Below are 11,807 nucleotides of genomic sequence, written 5' to 3' on the forward strand. Positions count from 1 at the left end.
GGGTACGTGTAATCTGTTTATAAGTCACATGTAATTTTTTTTTTATCTTGATTAAGGATGACATGTAAACAGTGATGAATACAAGATTGGTCTGTTGGGGGCCAATTTTATACGTACATGCGTTTTTTTTTGCTAAATCGAACTTTAACTTTTTTATATATACGTGTTATAATCTGAGTGGTCCAAAACCAATTTTTACACACCAATATAAAACTTCTCAAAATTAAGCTAGATTTAGGGGGGGTATTTGACAGCTACTTTTCATGCTCTAGTTTACATTTTCACTTCAAAAAGGAGAGTTTTAAGTGTTTGGTTAATGACCTCCTTCTGTTTGCCTTTTACGCATGAAAATCAGTATTTTACAAAAACAATGAATTCCTACTTTTTGGAAAATCAGTTTTTTCCAACAACAAACAGTAAATCGTAACAGCAAATAGCAAACCGTAGGTAAAACAAACAGACCCTTAGACTACACAAGTAAGATTGAGTCAGTCTGAACAAATTTAAAAAAAATTAATGAGTTCCAGCGGCTGGAGGAGCCTGATCCTTCAAAGCTTACCCTTATGTCATTAAATACAAATTTAATGAGTTAACTAACCACTCCAAACCATAATTTGTCAGATACATGAAGATCGAAACCATCCATAATAGGATTAGTTCTAGCGGCTAAAGGAGTCTGGCCCTTCAAAGCTTACCCTTATCTCCATCCATATATATAAAAATTTGGAAGATTCGAATCATATTTATAAATAATAATACTTTTTATTAGCTGGATAGGTAGATTTTAAAAAAAAAAATATATGTGTCACTAGGTTAATCAAGATTTTCGTAACAAATTTGAGTTCAATTCAAAAATCACAAGTTATCTATTAGGTTAAATTCAAACAGTATGATTAGTATGCACCGTGCAGTAACAAACTATCTGAACATATCCACGCGCGCGTGTAGTTCGTGCGGCTGCTATTTTAACCAGTACAGAACAGATATATAGAAATATATAGAAAGAGGAAGGGAAAAAATGGAAAAACAGAAGCACATCGAAACGGCTAAACAAACAACACCAGAGGATTTAGGGTTCCCTTTAATCTCTCTATGAATTTCACGTCTCCATATTCATACATATATCGATTACTTTCTCTCTCTGATTCTCACTTCGATCGTTAATTTTTTGTCTGTGTATACATTTAGGGTTTTCAGAATGTTAAGGTGGATTTTAGTTCAAATCTAGTTTAGGGTTCTTAATCTGGAGTAGATTTATCGTATGCTCGAATCGAACCCTATTTATTGGTCCATTGAAATATTAAACGGAAAAGAATTAGAAATTGGGGGAAATCGAAGCGGGGTTAGTTTGGAGAGTGCATTTTGTGATCTGTAAATATGCGAAGATTGCAGAAATCAAAAAGAGTTTCTTGGGCGTCGGATGTTAATCTTTGTCAGGTAAAAAATGGCAATATATTTTTGACCAAGTTTCACCTATTTCACGAATATTGTATAACTGACAAGTATAACATAAGTCTGATGGTGGAAGAACCTTATTGTCATGCTCCATATCTAATTTTACTTTGTTTCATTGCAGTGTATCGTTTTTGACAATTGTAATAGAAATGTGCTCTTTTCACTTGTTCAGGCTATTCAAATTTCAAGTACCATAATGAAAACATTTGCTTTAGCTCAAAGAAAGGGCTGAAAGTTTCTAAGTGCTTTTACTGAAAAACAAAGTTATTTATTTATTTATTTAAGATTATTATTATAATCTGAGAGGCATTTGTCTAAATTAATGCATGAAACTGATTCTGAGCATTCAATTTTTCATATAACAGCAATTAAGGTGAATCTCTTTGTTGCTATGTTATGTCTTCATCTATATGATAAAATGCTGATTGATTTTCTCTTTCCAACTTTCATGTGAAAAACTTGGTAAAGGTTCAGATACTAATGAAATATATAAAATTTGTATAATAAACATGAAACTATGGTGAAACTGACTTCAATTCATTAATGTCAAATGGAGTTTCCTATTTTGATAGACATGAATAAACTATTTAAATCTTTTGTTAGTTGATATATCTGATAAAGTGACATAAGCTTAGATTCCTAATATGAATTCCTTGTATTAGTTAATTTCAAGGATGTTTCAAGTGTCAGTTACTTGTGTATGGAAGTTATATATATGTCAAATCATATATGGCATTTCAATTCTAGAAGGATTTTTGAATTTTGTGGCTTATACTTGAATTTTTCTTCACTCAAAAAGTATCCATGAAAAGAATATGATGTCAATTTGTATGTGGATCATCATGAAAGAGGCAGTACTTAAAGCTAATTATTATAATATTTCAAGCAAATCAGAGAACAAAAATAACAGGATTGCAGAAATCAAAACATTAGTAACTGACAGCTTGAGGAGCTTGAGGCAGCATGAATTTAGTGATAATATGAATGTAGGCTATGTTATTCAGTAGCAATTAATAAAAATATGGTTTCTGATACCAAGTTGTGAACTAAATACTGAGTACTGACTGAATTAGTTATTCACCACAATGTGCAAACAATTTTTTTCAAAAAATAAATCTGTCAAATGTATATCACAATAAAAGAAATGTGACTTAGTTATGTTTCTTCAAGTAATTCAATAGTAAGTTTTGCTTTTAATAGCTGTAAAGAGTGCATCAGAGAAGTAAGGTATTATGATAATAGAATGGGTTTGAATGTTAACTTGATTTTACTGCATACTCGAGTATTAGAAATAAACCATTTTTTTCAGTTATGATCTGGAACATTTATATGGAATTGCCTCAAAGTAAGTCTTGTGTTTTATGTAATTGTTTGTTCTCTTTGGAAAATCTCCTGTTGCTTTAAGGCAGTTTTTGATTTGAGAAAACTATGGAAGTAGCTATGTCACAGTCCAACCTCAAGATCCTCTGTTGGTTTTCAGGCATTGCATTATATGGAATTTCTTATGAGCATTATGACATTTTTTTTATGACATGCTTTTTTATTTCCAAATATTACTATGATTTGTTTCCTTGTTAAGACCTTTGCTAAGAAAGGTTGAAACAGATTAGAGAGGGTGGGACATCCTCGACCATTTTGAATGCTTATATTAATACTCCCTTATAGAGATCTTTAGCGACTTGATTTTTCATTCCGAGGCTTAAACCCAAGGATAGAATTCTTTTAAATTTGAGTTTTTAAGCTATTACTTTTTAGTCATTGATTGGCATAGAAAACGAGACAGTAAAAATGAAGAAAATAATCTCACCATTCCTTGGCATTTTCTAGGTTTAGGTGTTTCTCAAATTTGACGGTTGTGATTAGTGCGTGGCTTAGGCAGATTAATGTTTTTTTTCCATATATAATTGTGGTGTCTTTGTTGGCTATACATTCTTTTTCCGCTTTATTAATTATTTGTAGACAGCCTTTTCTTGGTGCCTTTGTTGCCTTTCTTGTTACTTGCAAATTATTTGTCCATGTATTGTTAAGGTAGTAGTTCAGTTTTTGGTAGAATTGCTATTGTATATTCCTTCTCTCACACTCTGTTCTATTTGAGAATGTGTGTGCAATTATCAGTCTGAAAAAGTCTGGAGAACAAGATGACTTTCTATTTGTTTAGTTCTGCTGCTACAAGTGACGATATCTAAAACAAATCAGTAATCTATAGGATTATTCAATATCACTGCGGTTTCTTTTTCCTTTTTCCTGAAATTGCTTCTGCTTAAGAGTTTTTTTAGGGGACCAGGTTATGCTCTTAACAAGGGTGGGCCAATTATAATATAAGTTAAGTTCCATAGGAATGCAGGAATGTCGGACTAAATGCGCTCTGAGGCCCTTGGTTGAAAAGTGAATTACATGATCTCTTCGTTCAAAGAGTGTGGCATTAGTTGCGCCTCTATTCGTTGCATGGTTTGAGTTTGACTACCCTTAGTATGTCCAAAATTGGAACTGAAAAGCGTTGCATTGCATTGAGAGCTGTTTAAATAACTTCATATTAGCTTCTGTAATTTGAATGTTTCAGTTACTGAACAAGGATGTGGCCTAGAAAAAGTTCAGCAACAAGAACTTTTGGTGGTAAAGTAATTAATCTATATTCCACTTCCATTAAGGCTCCTTCTGTGTCCTCAGTATTAGTGCTATCCCCTTACACTTTTTTTTGTTAATTAGTTAATATCCCTTAAAGGTTCTTCATCCAACTTTTTGTGGAGGGGTCTTCTACTGGATGAATTTGCCCTTAATGCACAAGTAGGAACAGATAATTTTGAACATTTATTCAAGGACTTGAGAAGAACTAGCTATTTTGTATTTTTCTGTATTTTTAATTTCCCAATTCTCTGAATTTGGTTGTACATGTCCCAGGAGTACTTTACCTATTCATAGGTAGGTTCCTTCTAAACCCATCTAAGTGTTAAAGAGTCCACTGTCTGATTCATGTGTCTTGCTGCTGAGGTTTAGATCACTTATCCAATTGCTCCCTGTGAGCCTAAGTTAGCCCATTGCTGGTGAGCAAGCGTATTCTTCTTTCTGCATTTTAGCTTTGCAGGTGGAAATATTGGAGGGTACCTTTTAGTTATATGGATGAAATGTGTGTAGACAGGCATCTCAAATTCACCTGGAGATTACAATGATACTTTTCAAAGTTAGCTGGTGGGTTGGCAGTTTAGGGTGCATCCGGATAACTCTATAATTTCATGTTATACTCATAACAGCACACAGTATTACTTTTTGTTTTTAACATTATTTTCCCCTTCTACCATAGGGGATTCCTTTCAGATATAAAACAGCATATTAGAAAGGGGTTTTGAATATATTACAGAGTATTATTTATATTGTGTGATGTTCCTTTATGGACCCTCTTTACTTGGTTGCTACATAGAGTTTCTGAAGTAAAATCAAGGATCAAGCCTTTTAATTTAGGATCTTGTCCTGTTGGTCTCTATCCGTAATTTATTTATGTTCCTCCCTTTAACAGGTAAGGCTCTTCCTTTCCGAGGAATCTCCTTCACTGGTTGGGCAGGGTGTTCAAGATCACCTCCAAGCAAAGGCGTCATGGTTGTCGCATCCGGCTGGCACATCCGCTGATGATATTCTGCCTCCTGGCTTTGAAGGAGGCAATCCTGCCAATCATCTACACATCAAGTTGTCCGACATACCTGCAATCAATTGGAGATGCCCTCCTCGGGTAACATACAGTTTTACTCGGCTCATTTTAGTCGCCCCTTAGTTTTTACAGTACTAAGTTCAAACATATTGCAGTTTGTGTTAAGTTCGACCTGGCTAGTGGTTGCGGCAGAAGAAAGCAAAGAAGTCGAGATTCAAAATCAGCGAGAGATGAGAGTGCTCGAAGCTGTTTTTCCTCACGCATCTGCTATTCCCCCAAAGTATAGAACTCTTCTCTGATTTTGTGAACCAACCCCTAGTTGGCCTCTATGCTATCCAAAAATTTTTCATTTGCTCTGTGTATCATTTGGTAAAATTTGACTTATTCACATAGGTGACATTTAGCTCATTTTGAATGGAAAATTAACTAATTTGTTAATTTTTGCCACATGACACAAATTTTGACACCTATGTGGATAAATAGTTGATAAACAAGGAATTAAATTTTTTCATATTATCTACATAGTCTAGATGGAAAAAAGAAATTAAAACATATTTAACCCCTATTTGACCTGTGTTATCCAAATTTTTTTATCATTTGCCTTCCGTGGTATCATTTGGTAACATTTGGCTCCTAACCTATTCACATAGGTGACATTTTACCTATTTTGAATGGAAAATTGACTAATTTGTTAACTTTTGCTACATGACACAAATTTTGACACTTACATGTGCACGTAGCAATTGTTTTAATTTTTTTTTTCCACATAGGCGTAATATGTGGAAACGTTGTTGTCGTGTGACCGAAGGTCACGGGTTCGAGTCTTAGGAGCGGCCTCTTGCCAAAAAAATTGGCAAGGGAAGGCTTGCCCCCAGTACACCCTTGTGGTGGGACCCCTCCCCGGACCTCGCTTAGCGGGGACGCGTAATGCACCGGGTCGCCCTTTTTTTTTTTATAGGCGTAATATGTGGATAAATAAGGAATTACTTTTTTCTTATTTGTCCACTTATTAAGTCTATATGGAAAAAAGAAATTAAAACAATTGTCATGTATACATGTCACGTGTTAAAAATTGTGCCATGTGGTAAAAATTAACAAATTAGTTAAATTTTCATCCAAAATCGGTTAAATGTTACCTATCAGAAATTGCTCAGGAGGCCAAATATGTCTTTATTCCTTTCTTAAGCTAAAGGTCTCTTTTGTTTATGCAGTCCCAGTTTTTCTTTGGATGTAGAAGATGCTCGTCACAATGATCAACCCATTCCTCTTATTCCCCTTACTCCCATCGAAGATGAAGATGCATCTGATGTGCCTCCCGATTCGATGGGAACTTCAAATGTACCGATGAGCTCACAGTCACAACCGGTAATTGCTTCTCAAGGCATGATTCATAACATTTCAAATATTCCGGCAAGTGAGAAATCTGCTACTGGATCTGTTGGTGTCGAACCTGACGTAGTAGCTGCTGCATCTGTGGCTTTTGCAGCCTTGAAAAGTAATGAGCAGGGAAGTTTGATAGATCCTGATCTTCTTATTAAAATCCTCAACAACCCGAAATTGATCGAGAAGCTGGTTCAAGATTGTGGAGCTGCCTCCAATGTGCCGAACGTACCCAAGCCACCTCGTCCAGTACCCGCTCCAGATCCATCTTATATGCAAATGAGAACAGACATAAAAACACAGTCTTCGTTTACTGCTACTTCTAATGGACCATTTTACGGTCAGCCAAATGGAGGCGGACCAATGTATGGACCTAATACACAGCATCATCCTCCACAATCTGTTCCAGTTTCGTCTGCGACGTCTGGTGGAATTCCACAAATGAAGGACATGAATTATTACAAAAACTTGATACAGCAACATGGAGGTGAAAGACAAGAAGGCCCTCCTCATCAGTATAATAGTAGCCGTTACAGTCATCAGCAAAACCAAGAATTAATGAATCCGAAACCAAGGGAATCGAAGCCGAAGATTATGAAACCTTGTATCTATTATAACAGTTCAAGAGGATGTCGGAACGGAGCGAATTGTGCATATCAGCATGATACAACATCGCAGCAACGAAGCAGTAGTATATCGGAGGTGCAAAGTGCTAAGAGAATGAAAATGGATAGAGATAGAGAAGTTAGCAGTTGAGTTATGCTGTTGTAGATTTTTGGAGAGTAAAAGGCATATTGCAGCATCACTACATTTTATTTAATTCCTTCCTGGCTTGATTCTATTTAATTCTCTTTCTTATTCTCGAAAAATAGTCTCACAAAAGCCTTCATCAGACCAATGGGGATTTTTTCCTTGGTGGGTTAGTTTTCTTTTCTTAAATCTGCAATTTTTGTATCTGATGATCTTATAGTGGCAGAAAATATTTATAGATATATTATTATATATTCATGCTTGTGAATGTTACCAGGTAAATTGTAGACGATTACTTAACTTTTTGGACAATAATTTAACAAGGTCATGTTTGTGACAGTGTTGCACCATTTTCGAAGGACCAAACTGTATCAGCCGGGCTTGTTAATGAGCTTGCAAGTTGGAACTGCCGCAGTGTTGGCAACCCTCGGGCGTTAGTTTTTAAGGACATCGTCCTTAGCTGGATTTTAGTTCTTGTTCGGCAAAGAGGTGAATGTCTGTCTACAAAAGCCTTAAAGGAGTGAAAGACTTCAAATTGAAAGCCAAACGTCATTCGAACAACTATTAATTTTTCTAGCTTCACCTCCTAGGTGAGACATTATATTTATATATCAGTGTGGCTGAGAATTCACTGGGAATGGTATTGATTTGTGAAGAGCGTGCGAAGCAATTTTCGGTATATTATGTTAGCAAAGTCTTAAGAGATGCAGAAATAAGATACCTGAAGTTGGAAAAGTTAGCGTACCGAGTAGTCATTGCTACACATAAATTATGGCATTACTTTCAAAGCCACTCCATAATTGTTCGGGCTGATGCTCCATTAAGAAAATTATGTAGAGGTACGGAACTTCTATAAGAATTGTTGAATGGGCCCTCAAGCTCAATGAGTTTGATGTCAAGTTTGAACCTTGTAAGGCCTTTAAGGCTCAAGCATTGGCATATTTCCTCATCGAAATACGAGATGATGTGGCTACATCCTCAATCTTTAAGGATGCATGAGAGATATACGTAGATGGAAGTTCCGATAAGGATGGAGCTGGGACACGAGTTTTTATTAACGGTCCAAATGAGATCATATTAAGATATCATGTTGAGTTGAAATTCTTATCGTCAAATAACGTAGCTGACTATGAAGCTTACTTTAAGGACTTCAAATCTTGAACACCATTAAGCCAGAGAAAGCCATCCTCAAAAGTGATTCTAAACTTGTGGTTAGTCAGCTAACTGAGAATTATGAAGTTGAAGATGCTATACCACGAAGAAGTACCTAACTTTGATTAGGCAACTTATGATCAAAGGCGAACATGAAGGTCGAAGCATAAGTGTTCAACGTATACCAAGAGAAGAAAATTGTGAAGCAGCCTAGTTAGCAAAAATAGTATTGACCCCAAATGGGTCCCAAATATGTCCTTGCTAAAGAGAAGCCATCACACAGTTTAGCATTCAGAGTCATAAATCCTTACCATAGACATAACAATTGAATGGTTTTATCACATCTATTCTTATTTTATCATAAGAACTCTTCTAAAAGACAAAAATGAACAAGTGAAAGTTATTCGGAAATCCGAGAGATATGCTATAATTGACAACACACTTTACCGAAGTTTCTTTGATTGACCTTGGCTAAATGTGTAGGATTTGAAGAAGCTAAATATATAACGTGAAGAGTTTGTGGGGCTCATGAAGGAAAGAATGCACTAGCCAGGAAGACACAACTACAAGGATTCAATTGGCCTTAAATGGCCAAAGATGCAGCAAGATTTGTTAAAAAGTACCCTGCAATCCAAAGTTATGCACCCATTGTTCGGTCTCCAACCTCTGTCATGAGGATCATTCAACCCGCTTGGCCCTTCGCCACATGAGGCATTGATATAGTGGGAGCCTTCCCAACGACAAAGGGCCAAAAGAAATATCTAATGTCGTTGATAATTTCACAAAATGGACCGAGGCAGAAGCAATTTCCTCTATTACCTCTGCTCAAATTATTGCCTTCATAGGAAAAATGATTTTGTGTAGGTTCGGATCCAACACACTATTATCACAAACAATGACAAGCAATTTGATTGCAATGCCTTTTGGACGTATTGTGAAAACCTCCACATAAAGCTCCATTTTATGCCAGTTGCACACCAACAAACCAACAGGATGCAAAAGTCACAAAAAGAACAATAGTGTATGGGTTAAAGAAAAGGCTGGAGAAATTGAAAAACTTGTGGGTAGATGAATGGCAGAGCGCGCTATGGGCATACCGCACAAAACCTAGAACAACAATAAGAGAAGCTCTATTCGTTCTCACATACGAACCTGAAGCTTATGTTTCAATGGAGATTGGCCAATAAGTCCAAGAATAACTTTTTACTCTAAGGCAGATAATGAAATGAACATGTGTTGAAAATTAGACCTCCTAGAAGAAAGAAGAGATCAAGTTGCTATCAAAATGGTGGCTTATTGTCAAAAGATGAAGTTAGCTCATGATAAAAGAGCACGGCCAAGACAATGTTTTCAAGGAGACCTAGTGCTTCACAATGCTGATGCTTCTCAATCTTCCGCAAATAGAGAAAAGTTGGGCTGAAGTTGGGAAGGTTCGTTTCAAATAGGAGAATGGGTTAACACACACACATATCAGTTAAGTGAGCTTTCGAGAAAGCCAATCCCACGAACATGGCATGCAATTACTTTGTGAAGATTCTATGAATAGGTATTCATCGGAAACATTAAGCAATTCTTGTACTTTGTCCTTCGATAAAAATTCAAAGAATCATGTACTTCCCCTTTTCAAGAAAATCATGTCATTCGACAATCGATAATAAAATGAATAGATCATTTTTTTAGTCCTAACTTAGAATCCTTTTGATTATATTAAAGGTTGATCATATGCATGTACAAGGATTACAATCACAATCTTAAGTTGATACATTCTAAAAAGACACCAACCCTTTAAACATTTCACTTAAATGCATTGGATTTATGTCAAGTTCAAAGATACTTTGCAGAATCAATGTGATAGATTAAAAAGGAAACCTCGTTCCTGGAAAATCATATATTATTCGTAACTAAAGTAAAAACTTCATAAAAAGCAATAAAAGTAAGGCAAAAATGTGACCTATTCATTCCAAATAAACATGTCCAAAAGAGCATTACAAAATAACAAATCTTTCTCTAAAGTTATAGGCGGGAATTCCTCCTCTTCAGTAATCTCATCCCTGGATTCATCATCTTTCAGGGGGAAAAGGTTCACCCAACAGTGAAAGTTGGCATCTGAACGTCTCACTTTTAAATCTTGCAAGAAGTGGACTCTGAATCGAAGAAACTTTCGGAGTCCCTTCTGAACTGCAGCATCAACTTCTAATACTAACTTCACCTTCAGAAGGTGACAAACCAAAATTATTGGTTGTCACCACAGAAGGTAACAAACCAAAATTAGACACAACCTCCATAGTGGTTGGTTGTCTTCTTCTCGTTTTGGTATGAGTGTTGTTTTACGTAACCACGATGGTCTGTTTCTAGCTTGTTATAGCTCAATCTCGAATGACCTGATATCTTCCAAGTTGGCTGAACCATTAGCTTTACGAGACGGTATTACTTGGACGTTTTCCTTAGGCTACAACATTATCGATTTTGAAGTTGACGCAAAAGGAGCGATGAATAGTTGGTGCTCGAGCCACAAGGATCTTTCACAGTATGGTGGAATTGTTGAAGACATCAAGAAACTTCTTCAGAATTACCAGACTTGTTCGGTGACATTTGGTTCTCGATTAATGAACAAAGTTGCTCATAAGTTAGCTCGTCATTCTTGTTTCAATGTTAATCCTTTTATTGTTTGTTGTTTTATGTAAAGATGTGAGTGTTTAATTTTAATAAAATCTTTTTTGCTCTAAAAAAACGATGGGAGTAATTTTATTGCGATCAGAAGTAAACTTTATTCTATTTTAAAATTAGATAATTTTAGTGTGACATTGGCTAAATTTAACTGACCCGGATGCTTTTTCACCTGTAATTCAAGTTTCTCCCACAAGAAAAAAAATCACCATTCATTCCATTTTCACTTTCCGAGTTCCATATAATTCTTGTAATATTTATTCACATTTTCATTAACAAAACAAAATGAGATTCATCTAACTAAACAAAGAAAGAAAACATTAGACAGAATAATCTGTATGTTCATATCTATATTTTTGAAATTTCATCAATGCACGAATATCAAATGAAAAACACGAAAAACACAATATTTTTCAAACAAACAATCGAGATTTAATTTCCAAACAATCGAGATTTAATTGTATATTAATTGTATTTATTTTTCCAATTGTAAATCATATCACACAATGAATGTGCAGGGTGAAGTGATTTTCATAGTCTTTATTTTTATTTTATTTTTATGGTGATATTATAAAAAGTAATTATTGCTTTTTAAATACCTTAATATACCATTTTCCATTCCATGTAATTAAGCTATTTTATGTATTAGATTCACTAAAAAAATATCTCTTTGCAATTTTATTATAACATGGAAGAAATTCCACTATGATATACAATGAGATTAACAAAAAAAAAAAAAAAAAAAAAAGAGAAAAATTAACGA

At 35.2% G+C, this 11,807-nt stretch overlaps 1 protein-coding gene across 2 annotated transcripts; it reads left to right on the forward strand.

Moving 5' to 3' along the window:
- Window positions 1–1,012: 1,012 nt before the first annotated feature.
- LOC136235471 (zinc finger CCCH domain-containing protein 6) lies at window positions 1,013–7,904 on the forward strand. Of its 2 annotated transcripts, XR_010691811.1 has the most exons (5): window positions 1,013–1,437; window positions 4,967–5,176; window positions 5,251–5,375; window positions 6,307–7,390; window positions 7,566–7,904. XR_010691811.1 is itself a non-coding variant. In XM_066025164.1 (4 exons), exons 1-4 carry the CDS (start codon window positions 1,378–1,380, stop codon window positions 7,229–7,231), a joined length of 1,320 nt encoding a protein of 439 aa, XP_065881236.1. In that variant the 5' UTR covers window positions 1,013–1,377; the 3' UTR covers window positions 7,232–7,493. The 2 variants fall into 2 exon arrangements, 1 of the variants encoding a protein (XP_065881236.1); XM_066025164.1 differs by lacking the exon at window positions 7,566–7,904 and having other exon boundaries at window positions 6,307–7,493.
- The last annotated feature ends 3,903 nt before the right edge of the window (window positions 7,905–11,807 follow it).

This window comes from Euphorbia lathyris, chromosome 7 (assembly GCF_963576675.1).
Source record: "Euphorbia lathyris chromosome 7, ddEupLath1.1, whole genome shotgun sequence".
NCBI lineage: Eukaryota > Viridiplantae > Streptophyta > Magnoliopsida > Malpighiales > Euphorbiaceae > Euphorbia > Euphorbia lathyris.

Bases quoted from the DNA above. Each gene is read 5' to 3' on its own strand.
- LOC136235471 (XM_066025164.1), top strand. From the start codon at position 1,378: ATGCGAAGATTGCAGAAATCAAAAAGAGTTTCTTGGGCGTCGGATGTT. The intron at 5,177-5,250 runs GTAACATACAGT...AACATATTGCAG, and splicing joins ATTGGAGATGCCCTCCTCGG to TTTGTGTTAAGTTCGACCTG. The intron at 5,376-6,306 runs GTATAGAACTCT...TTGTTTATGCAG, and splicing joins GCATCTGCTATTCCCCCAAA to TCCCAGTTTTTCTTTGGATG.